At 35.5% G+C, this 14,465-nt stretch overlaps 1 protein-coding gene across 1 annotated transcript; it reads right to left on the reverse strand.

Annotated features, from left to right (window-relative positions):
* Nucleotides 1–4,336: 4,336 nt before the first annotated feature.
* Nucleotides 4,337–12,263, reverse strand: LOC134847793 (TPR repeat-containing protein DDB_G0287407-like). Its single transcript, XM_063865008.1, has 11 exons — nt 11,674–12,263; nt 11,290–11,451; nt 10,756–10,934; nt 10,187–10,347; nt 9,666–9,828; nt 8,894–9,029; nt 8,343–8,560; nt 6,787–6,967; nt 5,550–6,611; nt 5,135–5,292; nt 4,337–4,799 (listed from the first exon to the last, which is right to left on the reverse strand). The coding sequence occupies exons 1-11, from the start codon at nt 12,051–12,053 to the stop codon at nt 4,546–4,548; spliced, it is 3,054 nt and encodes a 1,017-aa protein (XP_063721078.1). The 5' UTR covers nt 12,054–12,263; the 3' UTR covers nt 4,337–4,545.
* Nucleotides 12,264–14,465: the final 2,202 nt, after the last annotated feature.

Below are 14,465 nucleotides of genomic sequence, written 5' to 3' on the forward strand. Positions count from 1 at the left end.
GCCTGCACTGTAACCTGAAAGCACTCCATCGTAGGTTTCAGATTTTCAATTTCTAGTTGTTTTTGAAAACCAGTTTTTTTGAAAAAGAATTCAAAAAACCATGACAAACTCCATATCTCGGAAACCAAAAAGGTTTGAGCAATTAAAGTGAGAGGCCACATTTGAACCCTGATAGTACCCTTGAATATACCCTAACAGCACCTCACCATAGTGTTGAGAACTTTAAGATCGTTTTTTATTTCTATTTAAGTTTTTGAAAATTAGAAAAATCATAAAATCACATCTCGGAAACCCAAAGAATTTGACCAGTCAAATTTAGTGGGTAGATTTTCAATACCGAAGAGCACCCCGACAGTGCCACACCAGAAATTTGAGAAATTCGAGTTCTGCTTGTATATTTTATATCTAAGTTTATATTTAGAAGCCAAACTTGCAACCCTTAAGTGTCCCCTAACAGCACCCCACTATAGGGTTAAGAATTTCAAATTCGGTTAGTTTTGTTTTACCTTCTTTAATCATATAAAAACGCTATATCTCGAAAATCAAAAGGATTTGAGCAGTCATACATGGACGCCAGATTTGCAACCTCTGAGTGTACCCTGACAGCACCCATTATAAGGTTGAGAATTTCAAACTTAGTTAAATAAATTGTGAAACAAAAATTTTGATAGCTTTACGTTGCAAATATAGGAAAAATGTCGAGTTAAAGCATTCAGGCTCCAAACAGATTTAGAAATGTCGACTTGAGTAAATATTTCAACCCTTGCAATGTTTTGACTTTTTGATAGACCAACATAGCGAATTCTTAAACATTTGCCAAGTGAAATTTCTAAAGGATCACAATATATGATATATCTTACACATGCAAAAATTCTTTCGTTAAACTTACAAAAAATTATACGTTGAAAAAGCTTTAACATGTCAAAATAGGAACTTCTTGAACATGTATCAAGTGAAACGCCAATTAAATAATGTATATATTTTGGCGCAGAAAGCGACAGTTAAAACTTTAGAGACGAGATTTAAAAGTTACCAAAGGGGGCCCCTTTGGGCGGACAGAGGGTCGAAGGCGAAAATCGCAGAAACAATTCAGGTAAAAAAAAAGCACACCAATCATTGACACTTAGCAATTAAATGTTTAATATTCACATATGACATAACTAATAAGTACTCATGGCTGTCGATAAAAAAACAGACAAAAATTAATGTATAAGATTTGGATAGTTTCTTCTGTATCGGAAAAATCTCTGCCACCATTCCACAACTCTTTTTATAGACGAGTTCCTTTGATTTTGACAAATCCAGGGCTGATCAGGGCACATTACATTCGATTTGAACCAGCTGAAGGTTATGAAATCGATCGGATTCTCATACGGTATTCTTGGAGTCCAATTATCTCCAACCTTTAAGAGATAAGGGATGCCATGACGCTCATCTCTGAATCCATTCCCATGATTATCTCGTTTTAGCTCCCCAATTCCGAAACCAATTATGGTAATTATATTAGCATGACAACCAGGCTCGTAGAAGGACAAAATGTAATTAAGTTGCTTGTCTTCCTCCGAGTAATCAAAGAGTTTCGTTAAATACTCCATAGGAGTAAGCAACGCTTCTCGAAAACCATACGTGAAATAATAAAAATATTGACCTTGACAACAACCCTCGCTGACTACAAAATGGTTATGATCCTCATACACTGATTCAAAGAGATCATCACATTCTTCTCTAACAAATCTCTTCAACATGTTAAGATGACTTCCGAACAATTCGCTGGCAACAACATCTCCAGAAATGGTCCGGACGTGAAACGCTGGATTGTAAATATCTTCTTCAGTTACGAAGGCAGTTAAACAGTAGTATTTACTACGCTTTTTGCACAGTGGCCAGTAATGGTTAAAAGGGACTGCAATGGGAATTAAGAAATTCAGAGAAGACCAGACAGGATTGACCGTCGAATTAATTACAATACCACTTGCTGCTCCTAACTTAACGCTACCTAACCAAAAAAATACAAACCATAGAATATTTATAATCATTTTTACCACGAATTTGTTTTCATACGTGGTTCAATGTCATTTAGTAACAACAAATACATGACTAGTATAAATAAACTTAATCAGGAAATATCTGATCATTAACTAACTCCTTAAATTGAGTTTAATTGATATGAGCAAATACACTTAGATATCAAAGATCAAGATTCGCACTAGTAAAGACACATCCGAATTTCGAAACAGAAAAACGAAATCATGAAACTGAGTTACTTGCACCTTTAAAAACTTTTCAAACAGGCGAAGCAAAGATTCGCACTATTTGCGATATAATGCATACACCGCATGAAAAACTAATCGAGGGAAATAGAGATGAAAGCCGCAAAATATGCCAAGACGGTAAACAACGTCATCACCATTGAAGCCATCGCCAATATCAGTCATCCTGTGACAAAGTTGTTTACGGGAAAAATAGCCGAGTACCCACTTGTATCTTAACCGAAAAAATACTTTATAAGTTTGACCGATTCAAAGAACGCATATAAAGGATTATATGCAAAAGGTAGGATACGATCAATGTAAATGGCCGAACTAAATTCAAAAACAATCTGATTGGCCGAATCATTGGAAGACGAAAAAGAGGCCTATCTAGAATTCCAACAAACACTCTTTTACGATCACTACACTACTTCAGCCGAATACCGCTAGTTATAAACTTTCGAGTTTAAAAAATCGAACCACATTAGAGCTTATTAAACCGCGAAAATCAATTTTAAAGACTCTGTCTCTTCTCTTGTAATGAGAAATTTTACAAAGTTTATAAAGTTTTTGACCTATCCGAACTGAAACACATAATCTCATCATTATATCTATTTTGCCCTCAAAACTACGCAATATAATTTGAATCAGCCGATTTAACAAAAAGCTATACTCTTTCATCGAATAAAAAATAAATGATTGAAAATCAGATTTGATAAAATTACAAATTACTTAACTTTCAAATATAGTAAAAAATTTTTAATCAAAATGAAACCTAAGCTTAAACAACCGAACCAATAAAAAAAATTGTGTTAAAAAAACGGAAAATGAACCCACAGAAACTAGGACGAAAACCACGAACTCTAAAAATCTTATTTCAAATTGTTTTGACATAAATTCACTACACCTTGAACGAATTGCACCTAATTACTACTTGAATGATGATAGTTTAATTTAAATTATTGGGGAATTGAGCATGTCAGCCATTGAGCTTAATTTCACCGATCCTACTAAATCTGCCATTCTGTAACAAAGTTACTAAGTGGGCGAGTCTAGTACCTGATTGCAACACCCTTGTTGACCGCATGAGTAAAAGACGTAAATTATACTAAATACAATTAGTTGCATCTTTGCAAAATTTAACACAGAGGCGACGCTTCACTTACAAACACTAGCGAGAACACGACAAAAAGCAGCTCTATTAAATGTTTAAAAAATAATAAAAGAAAGCCTCGTAATTAAATATTCGAGTACGTCTCTCGGATTCGCTCTCCAACAGATCAAGACCTAGAGATAAAGAGTCTACCACACTAACCACTGAGCAACGAACGCTTTATAGGTAATATACACTAGTCACAAACAAAGCAGAGAACAGATGCTATGCAATTTCCAATGTTACAGTGAATTTCCAAACAAGTGAACTCTTTTAATGAACTCTTTTATTTGCGAATTAGGTTAGCAAAAAAAGGTTCGTTATAATACACTAGGCTAATAGCTAATTTAATAATAATCACAGAAACATTAGTAAGTTTATTCAAGCTATCCCAGCAGTAAATATTTCAAATTCTATAGCTAGCAAAAAAAACAAGATGCGACCTGGATTCGAACCAAAGACATTAGGCTACCAAAACAAGCACTCCAACACTAGACCAAATATGAGGGGCCTGGAAGTTACTGAGGTTTCATAATAAAGTAAAGTTTTTACCGGGGAAAAGTTAAGTTCCCAAATACAAGTAAACTCACTTTCTCTCGCAAATGAATTGATTTGAACAGCGATGAATTTGAACTCCGCATACAACTCAAATCAATAAAAACCATAAATCTTAAGTTTCTTCACCTTCGAGACAGGCCAAAACAGCAATAAACAATTCGATCTGCTTTTCAAAGTGGTGACCTAGGGGCCATGTGATTAGCAGCTATATAGGTGCAATTAAGCGACGCTATTATGGAAGACGACACGACAGATCGTTTTTTTAATGGGTTCAGGCTTCATCCGCAAATGTTGCGTTTTACAAATCTTTTGAGCCACAACTGATCAGAAAGCCCAGCTGCTATATTGACATACTCAGCGCATTGCTAAGAAAACATAAAATCTAACTTTAATTAGTCAAATAAACTATCATTTACTAATTAATTAAACTAAAATGCCAGATAGATTATGACATGGTATACGTGATTAAAGTACTAACATGATACATTGCAAATCTATTCACACTATATGTAGTTGGCACGTTTATTGCATTACTGTGTGAATAAATTTTCGTTTGTAACGTCAAGTGAACGCATTATTTGATCATCAATTCTTTTTATTTTCATTCAAATCACTCAGCAACTCGTTTGCCCTTTTCGTCTCGGGGTGGTTTTCTCCGTACAACGACACCGAATTATGATAGAACCCAACCAAATACTTCTTTGCCTCTTGGATTTCATTCGCATATTGGTGGAATCGTCCTTTGTTTCTGCAGAATCTTCCGTAGGTCAGGTGGAGACCCCCGCCTCCGAGCATCTTCTCGGCTTTAGTAAAATACTCGCGCTTTTTCTCGTGATCCTCTGCAATGTCATTTCAAGGTTAAAATTCAAAAAACATAACAGTATTACTCAAATGACAACTATCCTTATTTTCATTCAAAAGCGTACTATGTTATTTTGTTAACAATACTATGGCCAAGCCTAACTTCACAAACAGAACTCTTATATAGTAGATTTTTTCGCACTGCCATCTTTATGCACTGTGATCTGCAAAAATCTATGAAAATTGCATCAAAAACGCAATAAGAACTGAGGCAAGCAAAATAAAATTTCGAGTTAAAAAAACTACTTCATGATCACAATTGTCAGCGGTGATAGATATCATTCAGTGGTTTCAAATAATATTTTGTACTCACTTTCGAAGATGCCCCTGGATATTTGGCAATTGGCGAATCCGACCATATCTCCTGTTCTAAGATAGCATCCTTCTCCACTGTCGAGCCAAGTAGAGACTTCTATCAGAATCTTGTCAGCCAGTGTCGTGTTTTTATCCCTGAACGCTTTCCTTGCTTTCCTGAAGCAGCAGTTTATTTTATGGTTTAATATGATTTAAAAAAGTCCTTTTTGATCCATATTTGCTCAATTTTTCTAAAATCAAACAAAAAATATGAAGCGTTTTTGTAAAAACTTTAAAAAATTCATTCGATCTGACTCATAACTACTAACTACGACAAACCTCAAAAGGCCAAAAAAATTAACAAATCAGCGCCCAAAATTTTTGCACAATTCAAAATGCGTCAAACATTTTGTTCAAACTTAGACTATCCATACCTGTAACACAGCATAGCCATTCGATTGCATATATCTCCACAATAAGTCAGCATTTCCGAATTTGCCCCGAAGTCCTTCAATAACTCATACGAGTTCGTCAATTCCTTTTCAATCTCCTCTATTTCTTCACTAGTTTCCTCGCCTTTTTTCTTTTCTAGGAAAACATTCCTTTCTAACGATTTCGCCTTTTGGTACTGCAATTTTGCGTGGAAAAACTGTGCCCCTTTTTCTTCGTTGACCATTTTTACAAGTTCGCCTATATCGTTCAAAATATGAAGCGATTCCTGAAATTTAGCGTTCTGAAAGCACACATCAGCCAACACTAGAACTTGACTAATTCTTTCGTCTAAATGCAATTCACAGTCTTCAATTATATCACTAGCCAAATTCGTATATCGAGTAGCCAACTCGTTATAATCGCTATCAACAGCTCCCCATAATTGAGCCAATTCCTTTGAGAACATCGGATTAAAATACCCGAAAATCACTTCACTGTCGCAAAGAAAATCTGCCAATTTGTCTTTCTGACCCGATTCTGCTAAATGATACGGGTACTCTTCCAGTTTTCTATCCAGCCTGAGACATTTCTCAAAATAAGAGGCCAGTTTTTCATGGAACCATTTGTAAGTTACTTTCTCCGAAGAAAAATACACTCGTTCCACTGCTTCTTTGAACGAAGTATGATATATATTCAATCTATTTTCAGCCGTGTCTCCGTTATACTTCACAAAGGGTCGGATTGATCGTTGAATATCTTTCCACTTTTTCAGCGCAAGTTTCTCTGAAAATCGGTTCTCTCTCAGATGTTCTGGTAAAATATTTGGCGGCTCAGCCAGAATCTGGAGCAGTTCATCTTCTAAGAGACCAGTACGACTTGTTACTAACAAGCATAGACTAGCGACTAGAAGCCAAGACCTAGTATCCAATTCAGCTTCAAGCCGGTGTAGAATTTGACACTGGAGCTCGACCAAGTCGTCTGGTAGGCTTGCGATCTTATCAGTCAAGAGAGAGAAATGTCCGAATATTCGCAGCTCCTCGCAAGCCAGAGATAGCCAGTAGTAACTGAAATACGAAAACACGAATTCTAATTCAATTCTAAAACCTCCATATTCCAAAGTTATCAACGCAAAATTAAGTGATTGAAACGCAATTATTAAGTATCAGATGTATGAGAAGCTCCGTGAAACAAAATCGCAGGATACATCTATAACTACAGATACTACATGCAAAAGCCCACCTTGACGAGGACTCTTTGGACAGGAGTATATCCATCTGTTCATTGTCCAGGGTCTTGTTGTACTTGCCCAGGGATGCATGGACCAGTTTACGCCTTCCGGCTTCGTCCATCTTCTTCAGTGTTTTCACAGTTAGTCCACGCGAGTAGTTATTCTGAAGGTAGTCTGCAACATCTTCTCTGCCTGAAAACAGAATTACAATCAACTCTGAATTTCATAAAACCGCAAATAATTTTTGGACATCTCCAAACCGAAGTTTGCATGGTACCAAACTTGTGTAAGAGAGCTAGTTATCAAAACGCTTTGTTTGTTTCGACTGATTAAAGTAGCCATATTATATTATTAACAAAAAGTAGCTCTTGAACTCATCCAAACGCAAGTTCAACTAAAACAGCAAATTTCTAGGTCTGTGTTAATTAATAAACTATACAATTTCAAAGGATGAGCAAACCCATAAACATTATTCAACTCAATTTGAGCGGTAAATATTCTGTTATTTACGAAAGTAATCCCTGTTACTAGTTTTTTTATTAGCCCCCGGTCCAGCTCCCACTATTCAACCTTGGGCTTTTTTTCCATGGCGAGAGAAATGTCATCAATTTTGCCGCAGCCAGTTCCACCTTGAGGAGGCGGATGACACTGATACCCCTACAACCGTGTGTTTTACTACTTCTAATACCCTTTTGCTGTTCTCTTAAATCTGAAAATGATGCTTTCGAATAAGTAAAGAAAATCATGCACAACTAAACTGTTTGACTTTATAGTTTGCCGATTTCGTAGCTGATTTTTTTTGGATAAAATTACCTGATACGACATTAATTATATAATTGTTCCGACCATTTGAAAAATGTGGAAAAACTTTGTATTCGGGTTTGTTTTACTTTTTTCGTTTTGTTTTCCACGAAAAATCAGGTACCACAAATAATTATCAAAATGGGTTGAGTTATTAATCATATTAAAACTCTTTCAGTCGGGTAGAGCTCTTTGAATTTCAAGAACAATTTACGTTTGACACTAGTTTGATAAAATTAACTTAGTGTGAGAAAACTGCATCATTATATTTACAAAAAATTTCTCTTGGAAATCTGTTAATTAAATTCCATTTTTTGAAGTTAGACGTCGATCACGTTTTTCAGACCTTAACACTTTTGCTGTTTGATAGTGGAGTTTGCCTTCCTTTTAACAATGGCAATGAACTGAGTTGAACAGAAAACACCCGCGAAAAGTCAAAATTGAGCGTGAATAAATTTTAGGACTTTTTCCTAAAAAAAACAATGAAAACGTTCAGCAAGACTTATATAACAGTACTCACTACGTTCATTACTCTTGAAAATTTTCGTTTGTCTAGTCATTTTCTACAAAAACTGTTTTCTAATTAGCCTATTTGACTATGACTGTCGAATATGTCTAAATTAAATTTTTTTGTTGAGATCTTTTCTCACGCCACAGAAAACCACACTCATTTGGAAAAAAATGTAATTTTTTCAAGACTATGGCCGGAAAATTCTGTGCTATTTGCACAGTAACCGGCCATCCTTGTTTATTTCTCTTCAATGACCTGTGATAATGACATGCACATTTTCCTTGAGGGGGCACGGCAGCCAAGTCAGCGACATCTCATCCAGCTGATTATACGCATCAATCACCAGCATCACATAATCACTAGTCGAGTTGAGAGTGTTTTTAATCTGGCCCACTATCAACGATATGGGTTTGTTCTCATCTAGTTGCAGGAACACTGCTATCCGTTTCACCAACTGCACATAACTGACTGATCTAAAAATACGAGATAAAACGCGACCGAAACATGGCTGCTTTGCAACTAAAACTAAAAATTCGAACAAATCTATTTTTGCGAAAAATAGAACAAAAATTTAAAAAACTTAAGATTACCGACTCGTTTCCAAGACTGCATTGCTTTCAGTTTGATCATTCAGTTTTCGAGACTAAATTAAGACTATTCATTCATGAGAGAACGGTGCTATGTCCGAGCTGTGAGCTCTCCACAGAGATCTTAACAGCTTTTGCTATCATAATTTTAGATCATTAAGCCAAATTATTTAGAAGTAATGAAACTGTTGAAATAAAGAATCAGCTGACTCTGCTAACCCTGGAACTGCCCCCACAAAGTGATGGAATGTCTTGAAGTCCGGGTAGTCTTGGGCCACTCTGTTGAGGAAGACTGCGAGGCAGGAACTCTTCCCACTTCCAGACACAGCAGTCATGATATAGGGACTCTTATCGCCTGAAGCACACAAGTAAAGATGTCCAAAATGTATCAGCATATCAAAAAAGCCAGTTTGAATTAATTGCGACAATCCGCGCCAAAAGATTTAAATAGATAAATTAGTTAATCTTTAGGCTACTTAATATGAAAAACAAACCAGCATGCGGAATCCATGATAACCATACACGGACATCAAAGTATTCAACTAAAAACGTCAAGAGAAACTCTCCGTGTTCGATTCTCCGCATATATTTTAATTTCGATCAATTTTTGGAAAACTAGAAAAATTTTCCGAACTTTTCGTCTTCGAACATATTTGAAACTGCATTCCTCTTAATTCAAACTCTTAATTCAAACAAATTCCTCTAAATTACTTTTTTCTACTAAGATTTTTTCGTTTTCACAAAATATTTTTTTGATTTTCTCTAATTCGCAAGCTAGAGACAGCGATATTTGAATTTAACAATTGAATGTCTGGTTCCACCGTGGTTGCAACTTCTTCCAAAAATTTTTGTCGAAACATCTAAGAAACAAACCTATCTGTTCCATTTTCATCCAAATTAGCGGTTCAGTGACATCCAAATTAGCGGTTCAGTGATTAGCGGATTAAATGATCGATTACATAAATCTGATTAAAAGCAAACATGTAGGTACCTTTGGTGTTGATGTATGCCTGCAAGTCTTCAATCTGATTGTTCCACACAGGAAGGTCTCCGATCAGACTGGCCTCGTCGTCCTTGAATGCCTCGTGCAGGTCTGTCAATTCCTGCCACTTGTTACTGCCAGACTCCACCAAGGAGGGGTACTGTCTCTCGATCTAGAATATTACGAATGTTTAATTAGCATCATTTCCGCTTCAGTAGTGTTTACAGTTGTCTCCGACAGTTTTTTGTTTGCCGAATTCAAGCCTCATTCTTTTACCGTCAAGAACTTCATTCTGCCTCTCCGCGATTTCTACACTTCGTAACTATCAGGGAAGCTTGTTTTGCAACTATTTGAGCCATAGATTTTTACAGACACATTCAGAAATTTGCACAAAAAAGGAAAATGACTTCGTAATATTTTATTTTTTGATGAAATGATTAGCTAGCCAAAATGGACACTTTGGAAAATACTGCAAACTTCTAAATCTTGCCTGCCACGAATGTGAAAAAGAAAACATCTGCAAACCTAACCTGCTGTTTGAAAAAGTTCAAGGTTTTCTCCACGAAAATTTCCTCGAACCCAGTCAACAATGGAACACCGGAAGCGTCCGTTTTTCCAGCGTATTTAGCGTAGTACAGCAGTTTCTGCGCATCCGAAAAACATTCGTCTATTTTTTCGCGGAAGCACGCAGCTGAAACACAGACAACATTTACAGATATATGGAATCCATAGTACTAATCAAGCGTAATATCTACATTTTTGACACATTATTATTTCACTATCACCCCAAACATCAGTTGACATGAAAAATAACCCTTTTTTTTATGCTACAACCCCTGTGAAATATCATAAAATATTCCCTGATATGATAAACTACTGGTTATAACACTAAGTAAAAAATTATTACTGTTTTGGGATCGAATTGAACAATATTTATTTACTAATAAAAAGTTGATCAGTAAAAAAATTCAAAAAATATTCTATTCGCTATATATATATTTATATACAAATTCCATGGCAACGCCTGCATTTTTACTCTAAATACCCAGAATTTCTAAGCCTCATACACACTTTCAACAATTCTAAGACTCATACACACCTTTGTAACTGCCAACTGGTATTTCATCAGTGAATTTAGACTTCACACCCTCGGGTAGAGTGTGCACGAAAGAAGGGTTTCTGAGGAGGAAGAGGGCATTTGGGTTCTTACTTCTAAACGCCCCCTGCACACACTCCATCTCGGTGATGCTCAAGTCGTCTATCCAGTCATAGCTTTTTCTGCATAAGACAAGAAACACATGAAAATTAATTTATTAATTCTCCATGATTAACCCAGCCTGTGAAATTTTAAATGCCATTATTTTTTAGAGCTTTAAATTTTTTTTGACACGAGCATTAAATATATCAGGACATGTTTAGTCTGCTTAAAAAACCTTGTAAAACAATGCAGGTGTAAAAAAAATTTATGTTTGATTGAGATTGGGTCAAAAAATTAAGTCAACTAATGGAAAATTCAATAGAATTCGAAAAAAAAACTGAAAACAAGCATCGAATTTGAATAATTTTATTTTCACTAATTCAAATTTGGTAGTAACATCAAGATTTTGATACTATTAATTCAGCAATATTTCACCTGATAGCATCGCTGACCACATGGTGATCTGGAATCCAGCCAACTCTCTCTGACAACATACTGAGGAAAAAGGGAAAAGTGTTCTCTTTGTAACACCTCTCAATCTCACCCAGACACGTGTGAACAGCTAATTCAGCATCCAGGCCAGACGGAACGCCCCATCTAAAAGTCGTTTTTGGTCCACGAATCTCGAATCAGCTTTCGAAATGCTTTTACTTAACCAACAGATAAAATATAAAAACGGACACCCACCAAAAAAAATTTTAAAAAGAAGTCAGCTATTACAAACCACACTGGATTGAAAAAAAAAACATATTTTTTGATTTTTCTTAAATAATTTCCGGAGCAATAACTTATAATCAGGTCTTCGCCTGTTTAACTCACCTCAGATCTATTTCGACGAGATGCAACTTTCTTCCCTTGCACCAAGCCCTCAAATCAGGAAACACTTTCTTCACCAAAATATCCCGCTCCACCTGGAAGTCGTGAAACGTCGACGAAACAAACAGTCGAATAGTCTTCCATGGTTTGTTCATGGGCTTTACGGTTGCATTCTGACGTTCGAGATACTTGGAATCCTGACATGATTTCAGCGCCAGTGACCAGGCTTTGTCAACTCTGTTTTTGGTCAGTTCATCAGACCTTTCACCTGAAATTCCACTCCTGGATTTGCTCCGAGGTCTCGCATTTCTAATTTGGCGTTTCGAATTATCTTGAATTTTCTTGAGTCGATCAAAGTAAGATTGTTCTCGTCGAGAAGACATTTAATTACTATATTTAATATGGCGTTTTAGTTTTTCAAAGCGTGCACTTTGATAAACATTACAACTGATTATTTATGCAGATGCATTCAGTAAAAAGCACGTGGCGTTATTTAACCGTTTGACAACAATAAGCAGAGCTACTGAACGGAACTGACGCATCAGCAAACAAAATAATTTAGGTGATTGAAAAGAGTAAAAACTCCCGTCAACCACTCGGTGAAAAAAAAACATATTTATAAGTGTCAAGTCATACTAATTTGTGGACAGAATCGGACCAGTAGATATAATTAGAAATTTGATTATATTTGTACTTTTTTTGAATGGAAAAAGGAAACAAGCTTTTGAAACGCTTTGAATATTAATTATTTTGATATCACAATAGAAAAGTTTTTTCTTGATAATTTCTTGATTTACTATTATCTTGACATTGAAACCATGGTTTCTTTATTAAGGTGATCAGAAGTGCAGCCAAATCTGCTTTAACTTCAAGGGCTATTTTATTTGTTTTGACAGCTCTTGATAAAATGAGCGATACATAGATTTATGAAACCGTTGAAAACAGAAGCTTGCAGAGCTTCGTACCATTTGCTATACAACCAAACATAGCAGTGGAAGCTAGCAGACACCAGTAAAGACGATTTCGACGAAAAATAGAGAAAAAACAACTACATCTACAAAACTTCCTTACACTTATCTCGAATGATTTTCAACTTGGGAAAAACATAAGAACCACAATCGACAGTTTAAAAAAGTATTATAAAAAGTTCACTAAACTGACAGTACTTAGGTACTAACAATAAATACAGTTGCGTTTACAAAAAAATTCGAGCTATACAGTTTTTACCAACTCTCTTCTGAAACACAAAAGTCAGATGTCTCCTTCATACGATGTGTTACTAGATATCTAAACGAAAACAACATAACCCAAAAAAAATTCAGCTGAATTAACCTTTTATGCGAAAAAAAAGGAATGAGTTAATCATACACAGAGTTTCTGAATGAGTTGCGTGAAAATAAAGTTGCGTTTGCATAAACAATTCGAGCTATAAAGTTTATACCAACTCTCTCGTGAAACACAAAAGTCAGCTGTTTCCTTCATACGTGTTAAGAGATGTGTAAACCAAAATAACATAACCCGAAAATTTTCAGCTGAATCCGTTTATGCAAAAAAAAACGAATGACTTAATCATACACAAAGCAAAGCGGAGCTTCGCATCACTTGCGACACAACGCAAACATATCATGAAATACTAGCCAGCGAAAAAAAAACAGATTTTGTAACACAGAGGCGAAATTCCACTTCGCATACACAAGCAAAAATACGACCGATAACGCTACTGGGAAAAACTGAATGAGTGAAACTTTGAGCCTGCAAAATTTCTTAAGTAACGTACGCCAATTATGAGTCTATAACATTGCTAAGTGACGCAAGCCTATTATGACGCATTAGCAGTATTAGTCAATTTGAAAAAAAAAAGAAATTTACTAACAAACATGCCTCAATTTATAGAGCGGACGCATTTTAACTAGTATACGAAAAAGTTCATTAAAAACATCCGACCCTGCCCAGGTTCGAACCCTCTTATTTTGTTGCTGGTCTCCTTCCCTGCCTCTACGCTACATATCCATGATACTTTGAAGCTTACATGCTATTTTTACTTTAATAGTCTGTGTAAATATCCTTAGCATTAGCTGTACTTAATAGCAAATTATTGATCAAAATGAACACTTTCAAAATGAACACATTTTGTCGCAACAATATTAGTGACTTAAGTTGGCAAAATCAGGGAGTTCATACTATCACACGAGCTTTGCTTGTGTAAACCAATGAAAATATTGAAACAAAATAGACTCGCCAAAAATTTTAGATGAAGATCTCAATTTTATTGAACAAATTTCTTGTTGGTAAAAAACTCCAGCTAAAAAACTGCCACTTCCAAATTCTAATCAAAATGAACACTTTCAAAATGAACTTATTTTGTCGCAACAATATTTGCAACTTAGGTTGGCAAAATAAGAAAGTTCATAATATCACACGAGCTTTAATTGTGTAAACCAATGAAAATATTGAATCTCAAAGATCTCAATTTTATTGAACAAATTGAAGAATTTTATTGAACAAATTTCTTGCTAATCGGAGAGAAACTGGTAAAAAAGCCGATAAACTGATAAAAATGTTTTCATTCAGAAACTTACAAACTAACACCCCTCAAAACACCGTTTGGCATAACTTCAAAGCTTTTCAAACGCAATATGAGGCAATTGAGCCAACTAACGGAAACCATTAGGGTAAACAGAAACAATTTAAGTCGGATAACATTAAAAAAAGAAAAGACTAACATAAATGATACCAAATCAGAGCTGCTAAAATTACACAGACACCAAGCAGAGGTTCAAACCATCTGCGATACC

This window comes from Symsagittifera roscoffensis, chromosome 6, assembly GCF_963678635.1.
Source record: "Symsagittifera roscoffensis chromosome 6, txSymRosc1.1, whole genome shotgun sequence".
In the NCBI taxonomy this organism is placed as follows: Eukaryota; Metazoa; Xenacoelomorpha; order Acoela; family Convolutidae; genus Symsagittifera; species Symsagittifera roscoffensis.

Excerpts from the sequence above, each read along its gene's own strand:
- LOC134847793 (XM_063865008.1), bottom strand. The coding sequence starts at position 12,053 with ATGTCTTCTCGACGAGAACAATCTTACTTTGATCGACTCAAGAAAATT. Across the intron at positions 11,452-11,673 it reads CTCGTCGAAATAGATCTGAG|ATGGGGCGTTCCGTCTGGCC; the intron begins GTGAGTTAAACA and ends AACGACTTTTAG. Across the intron at positions 10,935-11,289 it reads GTGGTCAGCGATGCTATCAG|AAAAAGCTATGACTGGATAG; the intron begins GTGAAATATTGC and ends TGTCTTATGCAG.